This window comes from Eschrichtius robustus, chromosome 8 (genome assembly GCF_028021215.1).
Source record: "Eschrichtius robustus isolate mEscRob2 chromosome 8, mEscRob2.pri, whole genome shotgun sequence".
Taxonomy (NCBI): domain Eukaryota; kingdom Metazoa; phylum Chordata; class Mammalia; order Artiodactyla; family Eschrichtiidae; genus Eschrichtius; species Eschrichtius robustus.
The window spans coordinates 83,159,712-83,179,221 of NC_090831.1; the positions used below are offsets into that span (position 1 = coordinate 83,159,712).

Genomic DNA, 19,510 nt, shown 5'->3' on the forward strand with positions numbered 1-19,510 from the left:
GGCTACAAATCTCAGATTGCCTTGAGACACGTCTCTCCTTCTGTCATCTTAAATTGGTCTTAAAATCTTGCATTGCTCAATTTTCTGTCTTCTCCCTGCAACCAGACTAAAATCTCTTTGAAGTTTTTGAGCTTCTTCATGTGCCCACAGAGTCTAGCACAAAGCAGATATTCAGTAACTCTCGTTGCCTTATAGGTTGATGAACTTGAGAAGATACATCGAGGCTTCGAAGAAATTAAAAAAAAAAAATCCTTTTCTGTCGTCCCTTAGAAATCAACTGTTTAAACGGTGGTATTTGCCAGTTCTATAAATCCCCTGCCATAAAGTCAATGATAACTCAAAATGCAAGGCTATGAATGAGGCATAAAAGGGACATTATTTTTCATTGTTAACTCTTCATTTTTAGGATTTCTATTAAGCACGGAGGTAAAAATACTGGGACAACTGTCAAAACATAAGCTCAAAACTTGTTGTTATTCTATCTATTTCATTCTGTTGATCAAGAGAAAACTGATTATAAATATAAGGCTTTTCCCTCCTTTTCTCCAGCTCAGGGAATCTGCTCTTTCTGAGTTTATAATAACCAGGAAGCCTAAGGAAGGGTGAGGAAGGTATAAAGGCAATATGGCATCAAAGGGGTGTCACAAACAGACCTGTCCATCAGCTGGAAGAAGCTGTGGGCCACGGAGGTCTCTGTGTAGATGTGCAATTTCTCCCTACAAAACCTACAAAATGTAAAAACCTTTATTCCTTTTTATAGGATGTTACATGTGGGAAGCTCTCTGGAGGTCACCCAATCTAGGCCTCACATCGGACAAGTGACAAGTATCCACACTGAAAACCAAGACCTCCAGCTCCCAGCCCAATCCTCTTTCAATCATGCCATTACTCTATTGCATTTCAGTACTTCAGAAAAAAGGAAGCCATTTCAGAACGTTGTTTCATTCCCACCCACCGTCTACTTTAGTCATTCTTTCCAAACTCAGTCATTGATCAGCCACTACGTGCCAGGCACACAGTCCCTAGTGCTTGTGGCACAGTAGTGAACAAGGCGACAGAGACCCCCATCCTGCCGAGCTTACACGTCCGCTTCCCTCTGTTTCACTGTGGCTGGAAGGGGAGGGAAAGGAAGAAAAGATGACCAAGACATAGAGGGGAAAGGAGGGAAGTGATTTCTGTTCTTTTTTCCTTTATCTTTTATGTATTTTTTATATATTCTTTTTATTTTTATATATTATTAGATAGATACATTTCAAAGACCATAAACTTCGTCCATTTAAAAGTGTAGTTCGATGGTCTTTAGCATATTCATAAAGTTGTGCAACTATCACCATAATCTAAATTTAGAACATTTCAACACCCCAAAAAGAAGCACCATATCCATTAGGAATCACTCCCCATCCTCCACTCCAACCCCAGGCAACCACTAATCTACTTTCTGCTTCTGTGAATTTGCCTATTCTGGATATTTCATGTAAATGGAATCATACAATAATGACCTTTTGTGTCTGGCTTCTTTCACTTAGTATAACGTTTTCAAGATTCATCATGTTATAGCAGGTATCAGTACTTAATTTTTTTATTGCTGAATAATACTCCATTGTAATCTATTCTTTTTTCCATCACCTCCAAGTTTATATCAAAAGGCACAAGTCTTCTTTGGAAGGACTGCGTTACGAAGTATGAGGTTTGGAGGGAGATAAATCCCATCCCCACACCCCACCTGTTCTGGGCAGTTGTTTCAAAGAATCACCAGGCAGTACCTGACCAGATCCATCCCCAGTAAGGCTTCCGTTTCAGCGGCTGGTTCTCTGGCATTGATGGCTTCATTGGCTATGCACACTCCATGTTCATTGGCTCCCATTTCTGCCCCCCAAAGCCAGGCAGGTCTGCTTATCACGATGGCATGGGTCCTGGGAACTTGGTCGATTGAAATGTAAGTGCACTAAAAAATGAAGACAGGAAAGAAAGGGCCATCACCTGTCAGGTACCACTTAGTTTTCACCTTGGTACTTACATTAAACCACCACATCGGTTACAAACAGAGCCGAGAAATAAAAGGCCTTGCAAACACCCAGACTTAAAAAACACCACACGTCTCAAAGCAGCTCTAAGGTTTCCACAGTGAGTTTCAGTCTTGTCACTCACTCAGTTTTCTGTCTCTTCGGTTCAGGCCAATCTGTGCATAATGTTTACATCTACAGCAGTCCATCTTCTCGAACCAGGTATTCAAGCAATCTCTGCCCTGAATATTCTGTATCTAGCCATTTCAATGGGCACAGATGGCCACCAGCATTTTAAACAAGCATAGCTATTTATTTGCAAAACTCCTTCTAGATCAGTGGTTTCCAAACTTTTTAAAAGTTATAGAGTCGTATCTATAAAAGAAACTTTACCTAGATGCCTAACATAGAAAGCAGATAAAAGGAAAGATATTTTGTCTGAAGAAAAGAGGTCCCCTAAGCTTCCTGCAATGATTCCCTAGGGCTCCCTGGAACACAGTTTGACAACCCACATGACTGCTCTAGTGGTAGAAAAGAGAAAATGATAGTGATACTTTACATTTAACTAACGCATTAAATGTACACTCTCTTATCCATTGTGCTTCCTGGTCTGTCCCATTTGATTCCCACACTAAGCCCATGAGGTGGACATATAAGGAAACAGTCCCAGAGAGGCATATTCCTAACTGCTGTCACAACTGCAGTACTTAACCACTTAGAGCTGTGTCTTACCTTCTCCAGCCTGCTGTGTCTTTACCTGGAAAATGAATGAGCTAATCTAGATCAAGCTACTTCTTTCCAAGCCTCAGAACACTTCCTCCATACAAACTCTTACATAAAAGCATAAAGACAATAAAACTGGTCAAAGTGTATTGAGGTGAATGGAAGAACAGGCATGGGACTGGGGATAGATAACTCAGAGCCTTTCCCCTCCCCATACCGGGCCCCTGGGAGGACTCGGCTAGAGCAGTTGGAAAAGCACTAAACTAGGCTGTCCACAGGAGCCTCCTGACGCTGACATGCTAGCAGTCTATGACACACATACTCTTCCCGTGGAAGCTGCAGTATGGAACTCAGGGCTCTAAATTACACAGAGCTTTTTAGCTCTCAGGGGAGAATTTTATCAGCCACAGCAGCCATTTGCATTTTAAATTGGGCACCTGAAAGCACTGGATCAACTGCAGCCTTAGATCTTTTTTTTGATTCAAGACACACTTATATGGACTGAATGCAGGCCAGAAAGCTACTCTGCATTGATTTTCCATAATCTCTAAACCTCAGGTAAGAGCGGAAATGCACACTCACTGGTCACGTGACATCTGTATCTTCACAATCCACGTCAGGTATTCCTCTGCACTGGGATAACGTTATTTCATTTGATAAGTATTTGTAAACTGAAAGCTAATTAAACCCGGAGGTTGTCAAGAGACCTTTGAGTTTTTCATGGCAAACTGATAATAAAATATACTCTTGAAATGTTTTCCCCTATTCAGTTCCTGAAAGTTATTTATTGTTTAAAAAAAATGATTCTTTTACAGCAAAAAGCTGGCCAAAGCAGTAAACAGACTACGGTCCTCTGTGCTCTTCTAAATGGAATTGAAGTTTATATGTTAGAATTGTACTATTTCATGCAAAAAGCAGCATTGATCAATACTTTCCAAAACCCCTGTACCCACTGAGGTCCAGTGACAAACTCTATCTTGAAAAGACTAAGTAAATAGGGAAGGAATCTCAGATTCTTAAGCACAGATTTATCATAAGGTTTTTTTTATAAGGACAGGAAAAAAGCAAAATAGGAAATGAGCTTTTTATTTGCCCTCAAATTCATTTTTACACATTCGTTCCCATTTCACCAATTATCTACAGAGCACCGACCACACACAAGGCATTTCGTGCTAAGTGCTGCTGGCAGATAAATCAGTTAGGAGGCCCAGCCTCTGTCCCTTCAGTTGGGAAAGAAGGAGAAGGCACATACGCAGACTATGACCACAGGCCAACTTCAGTAAGTGTCACTGAGGCCTGTCTGCTTAATATGCACTGCATCTCGTCCCCTCCTCCCACCTTGTGCTCTGATCGACACCATCCTGCTCTTCCTTTTCCTTTCCCCATTCCATGCCATTTTGACCCTTCCAAAATACTATATAATTGACTTATGTATTGCACGTGCTGTTTATGTATGCTATCTCCACCAGCTAGAATGTAAGCTCTATTGAGAGATTACAGAAGGGAAGGAGGAAGAGATATTTGCTGTTTAGTTCATGATATATCCCAAATCTGGTATATAGTAGGCATCAATAAACCTTTTTTTGAATGAATGAATGGATAAATGAGTGAACGAATGAATAACAAAGGTCGGAGGGAGCATAATAGAGGTTCAAAGGAAAGGGAACACAACCAAGTGGGCAGAGGTTTTATCAAGTGAGTGACATTTGGGTTGATCTTGAAAAGTAGGCCAGACATCGAGGTATTCCAGACAGAGGTAAGAGCCTGAGAAGAGAAAGGTGGGGATGTCAAAAATGTGTTCACGGTTCAGGGAGGTCCTCCACCCTGCCACTTAGGGGAGCTATGATGGCATTGAGTCACAGGACTGCAAAAGCTCAATAAGTACTGACAGATAAAAATGTTGAACACGGAATCCAAAAGACCATATGGTCTCTGTGGGAGTCCAAAATACATGCAGCCAACCTGACACTTTTCAGGCCAAACTTAGAATCATGAGGAAGGAAGGAGATCCCCAACTAGCCAGATGGGCTACATCAGCGCCTCCCAAGCACCAGGCTGAAAGCTGATGCCTCAGATCTCCTCACAGGCCACAAGGTCGGGGAGCGGGAGGTGGGTGTGTGTGCACCCCAGCCTTAGTGAGCCTGTAACACATGCCCCTCGGGGCATCTTTGTCATGGACCACAGAAGTCTGGGCCTCACAAGGGCCCTTCTGTGGCTGCAATTCACACATGGTCCACTGAGTTTGAAATCTGTCTAATCACACCCAGGTGTGGGAGGGAGTGGGGAGGATGGACACACTTGTCTCACAGAGATCGGTTATTTAAAATCCCAGTTTGGGAGCAAACCTCACAAATAAGGAACATTTACACAAGATGTAACGAGTTAAACTTTGTAAAGTCAGCCATCTAGAACATGAACTCCGCAGGCAGTCATTTTCTTAAGTAAAATTCACTGACGCTCACAATTTCCACATTATTAACAAGGCAGAGAAAAAGTGGGATTTGAGGTAGCAGGAAAGGTTTCTCTGGGGAAAAAAATCCAAAAGTACCTGAAATTTTCTTTCAGCCTGGAAAAACAATTTAGTTCTAAAGTCAAAAGTCCTAGCCAAGTTTCTATGAGAGAAAATGTTCACCACTCAGAAGATCAGTCTTTACAGGGATAGTTCTGGCCTCACTTCGGTGATTAAGCTGTTCAAGGGGGCTTCAGAAAAAGAGGAGCAGTTTGTCTTGCTGCCCCATGGCCACACCCACCCAGCCTTTAATAAAACAAATCTGTCAGCTAGTGTGACTTCTGGGGGCCAAGGCCACACAACAACATAAGAATGCCCAGGGCAGGGGTCGTGGTGAGGCACACTTCTAAATGTCAGCCTTGCCTAATGCTAATCACTGAGGTTTTAAAGGTATTACCTGCACTGAGCTTGTCGCTCTCAGGTGGCTCCTGGGGACACATACCAGGTTGGAGGATGGAAAGATAAACCTTGACAAGGCCCCGGAGACAAAAACAAATGACAATTCTTCCTCAGGGCAAATCCTTTATTATTTTGTGTGATGGTGTCCAAAATGAAAAAGCAAAATCAGCGTCATGCTGTCGCCTACCCCTTGCACATTCCTGCACACACTATTTCTGGATATCACCCAGTGAAAGGGGAATAGAGACACTCACACAATAGACGTTTCAATTAATGAAACGCAATCATTGTGCCTTTCCTACTGTACTCAGATGGTGAACATAACCCTGGCACCACCAGCGAAAACCACTGTGAAATGAGTTGATGAGTCAGCCAGACTTCTTAGGGTGGGAAACAAAGGTAGGGAAAATGGGATGCTTCAGGGAAATAGTTTTAGTTTTAGAAAATCTGTGACTCTAAAGCAGCACTGCTAATTATCACTGAGGTTGTTCGTTTTTTAATTTTTTTTATTCCAGTGTCCTGCCTGCTATTTGACTGGTTTTTGAAAATGTGCCCTTAAGGCTCATATGAGTCTAAACAAAGACAAAAGAAGATGTTGACCACACTTTAGAAGAGCTGCTTTTTATTCCCCCGAAGCTGTAAGATCTTTGAGGATGGACAATGCAAAGGCCTGGCGTCAGAAACAGGATTGGGAAAGGGGACGTGATGGAAGGAAGCCCCCTGCCGAGCCACTCTCCCACGGAGCAAGGGAGATGCCCTGACCCCACAGAAGGCTGGGGACTCCTGCTCCTGGGGCTGAAGAGACGAAAACAGGAAAACAGGAAGAAAGACACGCAATCTACTTAGTGGCCATGGAGCTCTGGTCAGATTTCTTTGATTCCAGAATGACTTGTGCTCTCCTGCTCTAGGGGATAATCTTCAGAATTAACATTCAGGACCCACCCCCTGCCCACCATGTACACACATACTCCACACACCACAAATACCGCCACCACCCAAACAATGCTACTAACAACACCACCAGCTATCACTAATTGGTAAGTTTCTATTCTTCTTGCAAATATTTTCATTGGGGAAGAAAAGGGAAACGATCTACTAAAAACCCACCCCAATTGTGAAAGTTGTATAACCTTGCTGAGGATACTAATCCCACACTGAACTTCATACAATAGAAAATAAAAATAAATTAAAACTAACTTTCAAAGAAAAGCAAACAATGAATTCTAAAGGAGAGAAAAATGGAGGTGAGGTTTAATATATAATAATAAGAGAATCTTTCAAAAAACATTATGTATCAAACCTGACTTGGCTATCAAGAATTCTGTCTCCATAAATTGTGGTATAATTACTCTCTTGGGCACCAGGTATGACTCATGTAAACTGTAGCTGAATTCCATTGTTTTTCCAGGAAAATATTCTAATGTTGGATCCATTTTTTTCTTAACTGGAAGGTTTAACCATTTAAGAATAGACCTATACCCATCCATGAGCACAGATGCACATACACACACACACAAATGCACCCATGCACACACAGAACATCAGGATCCAGGAGATTATTCATCTGATTCTTCAACACCCCTACCCCTAGGGAGAAGCAGGGCCTGAGGCAAAGGGAGATGAGTTCTGTGACGCACAGTGTACAGCACCCTCAGAAAGGACACAGGGGCTTTCACAGATTGATACATACTTATCCATCCTACTCTGCAACCAAAAGAGGAGTTGTTAAAAACCCAGAATCCACAGAAGAAAGACTAAAGGACACAAAATAAAATGTTCCAATCTGCCAGCTGTGCAGCTGAACAAAAATGTGCAGTGTAATTTTAGAAACTGAGGAACTCTGTGCTTGGAGGACCCCATTTCTTATTCCTCCATCTCAAGCAAAGTGAACTGGACATAGAGTAGATGACAGATGGACAAGCAGACCGATGGACAGACTGAGTAAAAGATGAAGGGTAAGAAAGGGGATGAACTGGAAGAGAAGACCGCCTGGTAGGATGGACCAGCTGGAAGGGTGGGTAGGTGGGCAGATGAGCAATCACAGTGACTCTTTTTTTAAATGAAACCTCCATTTAAAAAAAAAAACCCACAATTTTATTTATTTATTTTTTTCTTTTGGCCGCGCCGCACGGCATGCAGGATCCTTTTTCCCCGACCAGGGGTTGAACCTATGCCCCCTGCGGTGGAAGCGTGGAGTCTTAACCATTGGACCACCAGGGAAGTCCCACAGTGACTTTTTGCACACGGTTATTCTCAGAAAATGGACTCCAGGGACTGCAACACTCATGTATGAGATTTCTAGGGAAACTGCAGACTATGTATGTTTAAAATGTCATGAAATGGCTGAGGAATAGATGGGTTTTTATGAGAAGTTCTCATTCTTCATAGTTAAACTTTTTCTGTATGCTAATGAGGACTATTATGAAAGTTACATTATAGTTATTGTGGCTCATAGGCCCAAATATGGAAAAGAACCCATCATTCTGTACTTGGGACAAAAACAGGGGAGGGAGACAGGTGTAACTGTTCGGGAATTAAAGGGATAAGAGTAAGTTTGAAAAGCAGATTTAGCACGTGCTAAAGATAGGAGTTTGGGAACTGACACCTGGAGTTACAGAAACTCTCAACACTGGTCAATTGTTTTTTCAAAAGAAAAAAAAACCTCTCTCTGCACAGTGTTCTCCTTGGAGTTTACAAAGTGCTTTCACATGTTAGCTCACATGTGCTTTACAAGAACCCAGGAAGGCAGACACAGAGGGTGCTGTGATCTCCTTCTGGCAAATGAGGAAACTGAGTCTCAGAGGCTCAAAGGCCCAAGATGCAGTAAATGGAGAAGGCAGGACTAGAACCCAGGACCCTGCCTCCTGAGCCAGAACTCATCCCCCTAGTTTCAGGTGACTGTAAATTTCAATTGATTTATAATGATAGAACACGCTTAAAATGCTACATGTTCATAGAAGGGTGGCAGGCTAGAGGGAGGAGGGGATATTGGTGCTGGGGCCTTGAAGCATGCATAGGAGTCTACCAAGTAGATGACAAGAGGGAAGAGGAAGGACATTCTCAGCAAGGGATAGAAAGAGCAAAAGTACAGAGAAATGCAAGAGTGCTGTTTGTTCAAGAAATGACAAGCAGCTCAATATAGCTGAGGCCTACCGTGTAAGTGAGGAGAGGAAAACTAAGTATGAGGATAAAAAAGTAAGCAGGAAATTGTACAACCCTTATGGAGATAAATTATTACAAAAAATTTATCCGAAGACCCAGTGATCCTGCATCTGGAAGTGTATCTAGTGACTGTACCTACACATGTACAGAAAGATTTATGTACAATGTTCTTCACGGCTGTACTTTCTAGACCAGCCAAAAGTCCAAGTATCCACCAAGAGAGGACTGATTCAATAAATTTTGGAGTATCTCCACAATAGACTACTATCAGCTGTAAGAAAAATAATAATAATCTCTATGTTCAGCAGTAGAAAACTCTTTAGAAAATGTTACTAAACAAAAAAAGCAAATTGTAGACCTTTTTGTAAGTTTGAAATTATACATTAAAAAAAATCAAGTCTCAGAATAGTGTATATAATGTGCTACTTTCATGAAAAAAGAAAAGAAGGCTACATATCCATATTTATTTGCAGTAGTTTGCACAAAACACTGAAAAGATGGGCAAGAAAATAATAGAAGGGATTACATAAGATGTGAATCAGGGGCTTCCCTGGTGGCGCAGTGGTTAAGAATCCATCTGCCAATGCAGGGGACACGGGTTTGAGCCCTGGTCCGGGAAGATCTCACATGCCACGGAGCTACTAAGCCTGTGAGCCACAACTACTGAGCCTGCATTCTAGAGCCCGCGAGCCACAACTACTGAGTCCACGTGCCACAACTACTGAAGCCCACACGCCTAGAGCCCGTGCTCCGCAACAAGAGAAGTCACCACAGTGAGAAGCCTGCGCACTGCAACCACAAGTAGCCCCTGCTCGCCGCAACTTGAGAAAGCCCGCGCGCAGCAACGAAGACCCAACGCAGCCAAAAATAAATACATAAATAAATAAACAAACAAACAAATAAATAAAAGATGGGAATCAGGGTAGACAGGAATAAGGGGAGATTAAGACTGCTTACTGTAAACCTTTTAATGTTATTAAATCTTTGAACCACACCAATATATCACCTATTCAAAACGTAAAATTACGTTAAAAAGTATCTTTACCCAAATCAGTTGAAAATTTATGCCCATACAAAAACCTACACATAAATTTTACAGCAACTTTATTCAAAATTGCCAAAACTTGGATGCAACCGAGATGTCCTTCAATAGGTGAAGGGAAAAATAAATTATGGTACATCCAGACAATGGAATATTATTCAGAGCTAAAAAGAAACATTCTATCAAGCATGGAAGAGACATGAATGAATCTTAAATGTATATTACTAACTGAAAAGGCTACATACTATATGATTCCAACTACATAACCTTCTAGAAAAGGGAAAACTATGGAGACAGTGAAAAGATCAGCGGTTGCCAGGGGTTAGGGGAAGGGAGACATGACCAGGCAGAACACGGAGGATGTTTAGGGCAGTGGAACTACTCTGTACGACAGATACATGATATTAGAAATTGTCAAAACCCATCGAATATATAACACAAAGAGTGAACTTTAATGTAAACTATTGCCTTTGTTAATAATAATATATCAATACAGCCTCATCAATTGTAACAAATGCACCATATTAGGGCAAAATGTTAATAATAGGGGAAACTGGGAGGCAGGGGGTTGGGGGGAGTTGAGGGGTTATATGAGAACTCTCTGTACTTATACTCATTTTTCTAGAAACTTAAATCTGCTCTGAAACTGTCTATTAATTTAAAAGAAAAGAAAGGAAAGTGAGCAGGGTGCCTATCAGGAAGAGTTGTGAATGGCATACAAATCAGCCTGGACTCTCGTCCTGTAAACAACCAAACATTTTTAAACAAGGCAATGACAAAGCTGTGATCTGGAAAGAAAATTCCGGTGACACTGCAGGGAACAGAATTCAGGAGAAAGAGACCTGGGCACCAATAAGCAGATTAAAGCAGAAGGGAGATGGGGGTGGGTGTGAATGAGCTGGGGGCCATGGAGTGGAGATGGGGACACAGGAGAGGAAGCAGCAAGACTCAGTGACAGCCACCCCCGTGCATCCACAGAGGAGTGGGGAAACGGGGGTCAACGCTTCTGTCTGGTTTCTAGATTAAACGATGCGGCAGACAATAGCGCTGTTAGAGGAACAGATGAGACGGGGAAAGTGAATTTGGTTTTGGATCCGTAGAGTTATTTTACCTGCAGAGTATGGATGTGGAAATGTGCAGAGGCAACTCAGAAAAAAGGTCAGGGCTGCCTTGGGGACTAACTCTGGTATGTATCAAGCTGCACTTATTTATGCAAGGGGACATGATGTAACCTATGGTGTATTTGAGCATTAACATACCATAGGTTAACTAGTGAAAGGAATCTAGTCTATTTCCTAAAATGATTGTAACCATGAGAGTAAAATACAGACTTATTTAATCTATTCCCCAAAAAAGAAAACAAATTTTTTCTAAAATATTTATTTCAGCCATATTTATAAAAGGCTTTGTGCAATATTGTAGTTACTATGGCTACTAAAAAATGACCCCAAATTTAGTGGTGTAAAACAACCGTTTATTATGTTCGTGAATTTGATGAGTCAGGAATCTGGACGGGGCACAGAAGGGATGGTGTGTCTCTACTCCATAGAGTCTGAGGTCCGGAATCACTGAAAGGTCATTCACTCACACATCTGGCAGCTGACACTAGCTGTAGGCTCTCCATGTGGGCCCCACCCCATGGTCTCTGTACATGGGCTAGTTTGGGCTCCCCCCAGCATGGTGCCTGGGATCTTAGGGCTAGAGTTCCAAAAGAGGGAGACGAGTGGAAGCTGAATCCTTTTATGACCCAGCCCTGGAGGTCACACAGCATCACCTCCGTCATGCTTCACTGCATGATGCCATCGGAAGCCCTCACCAAGATTCGTGGCAGGGGTGGGGGGCATAAACCCTCCACTCCGTGGAGGCGTGTCTATCACACTGTGAGAAGTACATGTGGAATGGGATTTGGTATAGCCATCTTTGGGAAATTAAATCTGCCCACATGAAAATCAACGTGTTGTTTCAGTTTGCATGACTCTCTGGGAAAAAGAAACATTTAGGGAAGACAGACAGGGAAGGTCAGTAACAACGCAAACCGAGCCAACTTCATCCATACCGAGTCCACTCTGTTCCAGCAACAGAAAGAAACATTCAGATCCAAACAACATGGACATTAATGAATACCCATTTAAAAGCTAGCATGAGCGCCAGAGAACCTAGCACTCTTTTCTGCCTGTATGAAAGGAAGGTCCCACTGAAGTTTAGGGGCTTGGACCAAGTTAGTGGTGCAACACGAGAGGCAAGTGGTTCTGGCGAAAATCCTGTGGGAGCCAGTCTGCCACTGCCTCGACCACAGACTCATGCACTCTGACTGTTCATCTCATTGTCTCTGTTAAATTCACCTCGCATAAGCAGCTCCTTGTAGAGTTCTGTTGTTCTGGTGGTGCTTAATGCTTTTAAAGGATCGAAACAGATAAAGATTCAGATAAGAAAATGAAATACACACTGATGAATACCCACTTAAAACCTATCACAATCACCAGAAAAATCAGTTTATTTTGTAAAGCATAGAACATCAAAGAATACAAATTATGTCAGGGGCAAGAGTTTGTTAATCTACTAGCCCCCATTTTTTTCATCCAAATTCTTCATCCTTCAACAAACAATTACCATTTAAACACATACAACTAAATATACCATAACCAAGAAGTTTATTCCATGAATGCAAAGATGGTTCAACTTATCATTAAATAGGAAGAAAAAAATCAGGGGATTATCTCCATAATCACTGAAAAGATCTCTAACAAAATGTAACACCTATTCTTGAGGATTTAAAAGCAATCAAAGTATGAACTGATGTATACTTTTTTAACATGACAAAACTATATAAATCTCTGTTCCAAAACCAGCATCTTACTGAATGTGGAAGCACTAGAGGCTGTCCCCCCTCAGGTCAGGAACAAAGGCAAAGATACCCATTATCTCCATCACTATTAATACTGAATCCAAGCTATAAGCCAAACAAATAAGAAAATAATTAGAGATGTAAGAACAATCAAACTATCACTATTTGCAGGTTTTATAACAACATACCTGGAAAACCCAAGAGAATCAATAATAAAAGCTGACACAACCAATAAAATAATTTAGTAAAAGAGCAGAATGTAAAACTAACATGAAATAGCCATCATGAGAGTCTGACAACACACTCTGGGAATATGAACAAACAGGCATTGTTTTACATTGCTGGTGGGAACGCAAAATGGTACACCAGCTATGGAAGGAAATTTGACCATATCTAACAAGATTACATACTTACATACCCTGTGACTCAGAAATCCCATTTCTAGGCACCTATTCCAAAGAAATACTGACTAAACAGTTCTTTAAGCACTCAAAATAAGAACTGGTGGATAATTTTTAACATGATAAAAATATATAAACCAAGACCAAATACTGTGACAGATGCACAAGGCTATTATTCACTTCAGCACTATTTGTAATAGCAAAAGACTGGAAAACAACCCAAATGTCCAGCAATATGGGACTGATTAAAGACTGATTACATCCACAGAATGAAACACTACACAGCCGTAAATGAGGAATGAAGAATCTCTTTAGAGACCAGATGGAGTGACCTGCAAGATACGGTTTTAGTTGAAAAGAGCAAAGTGGAAAAAAGTGTATATAGCATGCTACCATTCATCTAAGAAGGGAGGAAAGGGACTGGGATAAATATTCATATGGGTATGTATGTGTGTGTGTGTAGTTTATTCCATATATTAATATGTAACTTTTTAAATGGAAGGATAAACCCCCAAACTTCCAAAACATGATAACCTATAGGAGAAAAAGGAAATGGAGTGAATGATACAAAGGTAGAAGCTAGACTTCTATGAATATATCTTATTTCATAGATTTGACTTTGGAATTGTGTAAATATTTTACTTAAGTATAAAACATGGGCCATAGCAACGAATGTAGAATTCTCCATGTGACCCTGCTTTTAAGGCTACGAACAAACCTGAATGGAAACAGGAATCAACAGAACCCACATGACAGTTCTGACTTGTGAGCAGGCTTCCAGGTTAAGACATCAAGGTGCTGGGCAAAGCCAGAGAAAGAGAATACATGTTAACTGAGAGACGGTAACACGTGACTTACCTCAGCCTTGCTCTCGGGTTCATGATCAGCTGCCGAGAAATACACAATCTCTTGCACTTCATCCCTGGGCCGAGCTGAATTTTTCCCAAATACCACCAGACCGTCCTTCGCACGTGGTGGGAAGGCCACAAAACAGTAACTTGGAGGAGCTAAAGCCATCCTGAAAAGAGAGAGATGCCAGAGAGAGCATGTAAGCAGGCCTAACATGGAACATTCCACCGGTGAGTTCTTCAAACATATTTCACCCACTAAGAGAGTTCTAGTATTGAACTGTGTGCAGCGAGCTCATTAAGAGAGCCCAGCTGGCAAATGAAGGTGGGGTGTCTGGAGTAGAATCACAGAACCACTGACACCAGATATTGTTTAGTATTCTGTGGGATTAAAGGATCTCAGATTCACAACAGACCGCAGTGACAGCCAAAAGTGCAAGGACGCAGGAGAACGGAAAGGAGGTTATTGTTCCAGGCGGAAAACACACACGCTGCCATCTGCCACAGCAATACAAAAATAAATAAATATACCTTGTAACAGTGCACTACAGAAGTGCCTCTGATCTAGAGATGCATGGCTGCCATATGATAGTTTTTGGGGTGGTCATGGGGAAATGGGTCTGGAAATAAACTGAAAGATACCCCCCTCTTTTATATATATCTTTCTCTGCCTCAATGACATGACACTCAAGCACCTTTTGGCTTTCCTCCCGCCTCTCCAGCTGCTCCTGGGCTGGCTAGTTCTCTTCTACTTGGCCACCAAGCATCCTCACTTCTTGGCCCTTCCTTCCTCATTTAATGCTCTTTTATTTCTGGGAAAACTCATCCATGCCCAGAGCTTCGCTTGTCATTTACGAACCAGTGACCTACATATATAATTCCAGCTCAGTTCTCTCCTTGAGCTCCTGACCCACAGACCCAGCCTACCTGATATCCAAAGCTGATTTCATCATCTTCCCTAAACTGGATCCCTTCCTAAGGTTCCCTGTCTCAGCAGCCAGCTTCATCATCCATCCCACTGGAGCATCAGGAACTATCCTTACCATCTGCTTCTCCATTAAAATATAAATGAGAAGTAAAGCAATATTCTCAGAAAAGCAACTGGGATTCAAAACTCAGCCTCGTCACCTACTAGCTGTGTGACCTTGAGCAAATCACTTTACCACTCTGAGCCTCATGTTTTGCCCCAGCCCACAGATGTATCATGAGCATCAAATGAAATGATTCTTGAGAACATATTTTGCAACTTGTAGAGGCTACATGAGAATACAAGATATTTTCTTTGGGTTTTGACCACTCAAATAGAGCAGCGTCTCAAAATTTCTGTTGAGTAAGCCAATCAAACTCAACTCCCCTCACTCATTACTGGACCAGTTATCAAGTCACAGAGTCAGCAACATTCTATGTTTAGAAACATCTTTGTGAGGGACCATATTGCTAGGTCTACATCCAGGCTACTTCAGGGTAGTCTGTGTACACACACCCCGGGCTGTCAGAGTTCTTCCTGGCAGTGCTTATGACAGGTCCCTCCCCAGGGCACAGAGAAGTAGGTAGTCCATAACTCTGAAAATAATTCCCTCCTAGCTCAGGAAAATAGCCCCTAGCCCCTTTGGGGGAAAGAAAGGGCAAGAAGATAAAGAGACTCCAATTCTTCTTCCTCTTAACCTTTCCCATTTTCACAAAGCTACATTATCTTCAAACTTGAGGGGTAGAGAGGAATAAACCAAGACTCTGTATGTGTAAGGAAGACCTACAATAATTATAAGATAAAATGCATTTATAGAGGATTCCAAGAATTTGGAGGTGGGAAGAATTGCTGGCTGAGACAAATAAAGTGAAACAGACCCAGAAGAAGGTAAGATCGGGAAAGAACACGTTTTCCTGTGTTTGTATGACTCTCGTATGTAATAGCACTTCCCTTCTGCCCCCATTGCTGGGCCATGTCAAAAGTGCTGGTGTCTGATCTATGAGCAGAACCTTACTTTACTTGATCCTTAAAAACAGTAAAAAATCTGGGACTTCCCTGGTGGTCCAGTGGTGAAGAGTCCACCTTGCGAAGTGGGGGACGCAGGTTCGATCCCTGGTCGGGGAACTAAGATCCCACATGCTGTGGGGCAACTGAGCCCGCGTGCTACAACTACAGAGCCCACGCACCCTGGAGCCTGCGCGCCGCAACGAAAGAAGAGAAAAACCTGCACACCACAGCAAGAGAGAAGGCCACGCACCACAACAAGGAGCCTGCACGTCGCAACAAAAGATCCCGCATGCCTCAACGAGGATCCCACATGCTGCAACTAAGACCCGACACAGCCAAAAATAAATTAAATAAATAAGTAAATAACAGATAAATCTTTTTTAAAAAATAGTAAAAATCCACTGGTCTTGCATTTACAAGATGTATCTACAGAAAATAAACAACACGCATGCATTTTTTTTAACATCTTTATTGGAGTATAATTGCTTTACAATGGTGTGTGAGTTTCTGCTTTATAACAAAGTGAATCAGCTATACGTATACATATATCCCCATATCTCTTCCCTCTTGCATCTCCCTGTCACCCTCCCTATCCCACCCCTCTAGGTGGTCACAAAGCACCGAGCTGATCTCCCTGTGCTATGCAGCTGCTTCCCACTAGCTATCTATTTTACATTTGGTAGTGTATATATGTCCATGCCACTCTCTCACTTCGTCCCAGCTTACCCTTCCCCATCCCCGTGTCCTCAAGTCCGTTCTCTATGTCTGTCTTTATTCCTGTCCTGCCGCTAGGAGTTTTTGACAAGTACTTATTTTTCAGCTTGGACATCTGCTTGGTCAGCAGGTCATCTGAGTCACTTGACCATGACGAATACATAGGCAAAGGAAGCCCAGGGATGTGTGGGCCCAGAGAGGCTGGCTTTTCTGCTGAATTTTGGGAATGATTGGGAATGCCAGAAGGGAGCAGAATTTTTATGTCATTTTTTTTTAATGTTAGATGAACCCTTAAACTGTGTATCACAACCTGTAGCAAACTAGCCAAAGCTAATTGTCCATTACTTTTCCTGGATCACCATTCTACACAATGACTAGCCTCAGAGATGACTTAGCTGGATCCTTGTCTGCTCTCTAGATCAGTGCTGTTCAGAACTTTCTACAATGACGAAAATGTTCTATCCCCACTGTGTAATACGGTGGCCACCAGCCTCAAGTGGCTATTGGCGTGTAGTTAGTGTAATTAAGGGATTAAATTTTTAATTTTATTACAAATTTTAATTCATTTAAATTTAAATAGCCACAGGTGGGTAGTAGAAATCCTACTGAACAGAGCAACTTTACAACTTCCCAATAAACCCAGAAATGAAGACTTTCACATTGAGGTTTCCAATGACCCCAAAAGTATTTATTTGTAAAGTCCTCCACTTATTCTATGACAAATCGTGCTATCACCCACATAAGTTGAATTAGTCAAGAGGAGGTAGGACAATGCTACAAGACTGAGAAAAATAAACACAGGAAGTGGATACTGAACTCATCAGGTGAATTGAGTTTAAGCAAGCTCTTTTCTCCAGAAGCTAAAGGTGATCATAGCCCTAGAGGACAATTCCATTTCCCTTGATGTGAATCTCACATTCCTGACTCTGAATATACCCGGAAAGTGGCCCTCATTGCTACCTGGAAACCCCTTGTGTACTTTGTCTGGTCAATTCCTCTCTTTAACTCCTAAATGAACTTTTGAGACTTTCACTTCTCTTCAAACTTCCAACCACTTCCTCTAAGTAGATATCTCACTTCATAGTCCACAAAGGACAGATGGGCCGGGGAGTGAGACTGTTCCAGAGGGAGGCTTTGCAGGTTTGAAGGCCCTGTGGCTGGAGAAAGGGGAAGGAGCCATTACATCAAATAGCCAGTGTGGCTGAGCCAGAGGCAACGGGGAAGAGGCTGCAGACGCAGGGAGAGAGGCTAGTTCATGCTGGGTCTTGAAGGCAACGGCAGGGACTTTAGTGTCTGTCCCATAGTAAACACTAAAGCCACCAAAGGCTTTTAAGCCAGGTTTTAGGAAGGAAATGGAGCCAGTGCACACAGATAGCTTTAAAGAAGCTGGCTGTGATAGGGAGGAGACAGAGCAGTAGCTGGAAGGGAATTCCATTTCTGTGTATCTACTCTAAGGAAATGATCAGGAGTATGGACAAGATTTATGCACAGAAGTGTGCATTACAGCGGTATTTATACAGGTGAAAAACTGATGGAAACTTAACTGTCCAGCATCAGAGAAGTGCCTAAAAATTTATGCTGCATCTATATGGTAGAATACTATAAAACCATTAAAACGTTTGTGAGGAGTTTTAAATTGCATGGAGAAATGGTTTGGGGAGGTGGGGGGGTATCCAAAATAAATTATCTTAGGGCTTCCCTGGTGGCACAGTGGTTGAGGGCCCGCCTGCTGATGCAGGCGACGTGGGTTCGAGCCCTGGTCCAGGAAAATCCCACATGCCGCGGAGCAGCTGGGCCCGTGCGCCACGGCTGCTGAGCCTGTGCTCTGGAGCCCGTGAGCCACAATTACTGAGCCCCCGTGCTGTAATTGCTGGAGCCCGTGTGCCTAGAGCCCGTGCTCCGCAGCGGGAGAGGCCACCGCAGTGAGAGGCCTGCCCACCGTGACGAAGAGTGGCCCCTGTTCACCGTAACTAGAGAGAGCCTGCGAGTAGCAACGAAGACCCAATGCAGCCAAAAATAAATAAATAAATAAATTTATTAAAAAATAAAATTATCTTAACTACGTGAAAATATGCATGGAAAAAGACCAGAAGTGGTAGCCTGACCACTAAATTCTTTCTGGTTTTTTATATTTTCCTTTGTTTTCAATTTTCCTACAAGTATTTATACTTATATAATCACACACAAAAGATTAAAAAATAAATAAACCCAGGGGATATTACCGATTTAGGAATTTTATTTTAAATAAAAAATTTGGCTCTATTTCTATGTCCCAACATCTAAAATTTCAAAACTGGCAAATTCTTATTTGAGTTATAGTTAGGACAAGTTTTTTATTCAGCATTATTATAGTTATTCTCTAGTACCTTCTCTTCCTTTTTTTTTTTTTTCTTTACAGCCTGCCCAATTCAGAGTTACTCAGGGAGCACACAAATTTTCATTACTATTATTTACACAAATAGCGGGCAGGCCTCCTGCAGTCGCCTCCTTAAACAGGAAAAGAAAAACTGGCCCATCAGAAAGCCAATTTTCTGCTCACCCTGAGATGAAATTCTTTTGAAACTAATTCCAGGAATCTCAATTTTTTCCCCATTATTTGTCAAAATACTGGCTAACATACCAGATTAAAAAATCTGAAAAGTTAACTCATCTATATACTGTATAAAACATGCATTTTGAAATCTCTGTTTACAGGATTTTTATAAACTGTTAAATCATTCATGTATGACACAAAAAACCAACTTTACCATTTTTCTTCCTTTCCCTCTATAATCTTATACAGCATTATGAAATGTCATAATCTCTTCCACAAAGAAAAATAAACTAAAATTTAATTAACTCCCAATCACACAAGCTAATGAGGAAATTTATTGCATAGATTTTTTTTTC

General features: G+C 41.8%; 1 protein-coding gene across 1 annotated transcript in view; it reads right to left on the reverse strand.

The window, feature by feature from the left end:
- Positions 1–19,510, reverse strand: part of SCRN1 (secernin 1) — a 55,387-nt gene that overhangs the window by 22,384 nt on the left and 13,493 nt on the right. The window contains exons 2-3 of the mRNA XM_068549226.1: positions 13,943–14,102; positions 1,764–1,945 (exon numbers count right to left, since the gene is read on the reverse strand). Of these exons, the coding sequence (XP_068405327.1) occupies positions 1,764–1,945; positions 13,943–14,101 (341 nt within the window). The 5' untranslated portion in view covers position 14,102. The remainder of the gene's footprint in view (positions 1–1,763; positions 1,946–13,942; positions 14,103–19,510) is intronic.